This window comes from Epinephelus moara, chromosome 19, assembly GCF_006386435.1.
Source record: "Epinephelus moara isolate mb chromosome 19, YSFRI_EMoa_1.0, whole genome shotgun sequence".
NCBI lineage: Eukaryota > Metazoa > Chordata > Actinopteri > Perciformes > Serranidae > Epinephelus > Epinephelus moara.
Genome location: NC_065524.1, coordinates 40884823 through 40887026, shown reverse-complemented (window position 1 = coordinate 40887026; position 2204 = coordinate 40884823). Strand labels below are relative to the sequence as shown.

At 32.7% G+C, this 2204-nt stretch overlaps 1 protein-coding gene across 1 annotated transcript in view; it reads left to right on the top strand.

Moving 5' to 3' along the window:
* tjap1 (tight junction associated protein 1 (peripheral)) overlaps positions 1-2204 on the top strand; it is a 58272-nt gene that overhangs the window by 20560 nt on the left and 35508 nt on the right. The window contains exon 5 of the mRNA XM_050071662.1: positions 1325-1353. Coding sequence (XP_049927619.1) covers positions 1325-1353 — 29 coding nt within the window. The remainder of the gene's footprint in view (positions 1-1324; positions 1354-2204) is intronic.

Here is a 2204-nt window from a genome sequence, read left to right as displayed (position 1 = left end):
ATATACTGAACACATACTGAACATATATACTGGCTATATATACTGAACATATATACTAGATATATATAATGAACATATACTGAACACATACTGAACATATATACTGGCTATATATACTGAACATATATACTGGCTATATATACTGAATATACACTGAACACATATACTGAACATATATACTGATTATATATACTGAACATATACTAAATATATATACCGAACATATATACTGGCTATATATACTGAACATATATACTAGATATATATATATACTGAACATATACTGGATATATATACTGAACATATACTGAACACATACTGAACATATATACTAGATATATATACTGAACACATATACTGAACATATATACTAGATATATATACTGAACATATACTGAACACATATACTGAACTTATATACTGGATATATATACTGAACATATACTGAACACATATACTGAATATATATTCTGAACATATATACTGAACATATACTGAACATATAGACTGAACATATATACAAGATATATATACTGAACACATATACTGAACATATAGACCTAACATATATATATATATATATACTGAACACATATACTGAACATATAGACTGAACATATATACAAGATATATATACTGAACATATACTGAACATATATACAAGATATATATACTGAACACATACTGAACATATATACAAGATATATACTGAACATATACTGAACATATAGACTGAACATATACTTAATATATATACAAGATATATATACTGAACACATACTGAACATATATACAAGATATATACTGAACATATATACAAGATATATATACTGAACACATATACTGGATATATATACTGAACATATACACTGAATATATATACTGAACATATACACTGAATATATACTCAACACATATACTGAACATATATACTGTATATATATACTGAACTTATATACAAGATATATATACTGAACACATATACTGAACACATACTGAACATATATACTGTATATATATACTGAACATATATACAAGATATATATACTGAACACATATACTGAACACATACTGAACATATATACTGGATATATATACTGAACATATACACTGAATATATACTCAACACATATACTGAACATATACTGAACATATATACTGGATATATATACTGTATAAATCCTGTGTATACTGAGCTGTGATCCCTTTCTGACAGATCTGAAGTGAAACAGAATAATTATCAGTTATAATGAGATCACTGAGTCACTACATGAAAACAGGATGTTGTAATAATAAGATTTGTTTTGTGTTTCTTGTGTTTCAGGAGGTGTTATCAGACTCTGACAGGATCAGGTGAGACTCTACTCTGTGTTATTCTGTTGTTGCTGCCAGCTCTTCTCTGACTCATCTGATGATACGACAACTTTCACCCAATCGTAGCCTCGGTCAAGCGGAAATGTTCAGATGCTTCGAGACGCCTGACAGAGTTTTCACATCGTGGTAGATGTAGTGAATCTGAATCTTAAAATCTGAATATGTGACAGAATTTTGGATTCTGGTCCTCGTGAGAACTGCGACAGAGGAAATAAGAACATCTGTAAACATCACTTATGGAGGAATCAGTCTTTAAAGCCCGATCTCTGATTCCTCACCTGACAGGGTTGTGATGTCACCGTTTGTGTGTCAGGTTGTGATTCTGATGAAACATTTTCTGTCTTCTTACAAACTCAACCAACATAGGGTGCGTCCCAAGTCTCTTAAATTATTGCTAGTGCTACTGCTAGCCGACTTTGCTAGCTGTTTAGCCCCTCCCACCTAGGAAAAAATGCGAGGAGCTAGTGCTAGGAGCGATGAGCGAGCATTGTCGGTTTAAGAGACATGAGACGGCCTTTCTCTGAAGCGTCACGTGAAGCGACGTCCATTCCTGATGACGACGGCACAACTGGATCTGCTGCATAACGGAGCCAACGTTTAGTGTACATCCCAAGTCACATTATATTCGCTGATCAAAGCCGTAACCCCCTGCATGTGTTACCATTGTTATTGAGACATTTGCCGAAGTTTGAAGTTTAAAGAACGGTCTGTAGCCCTGCCACTGTCACTGTGATGAGCATCATTATCATTATTATTATCATCATCATTATTATCACTATTATTAAATCCACTCGCCATCATTCAACAAGTCAGCTGCTGAGTGAATAAGA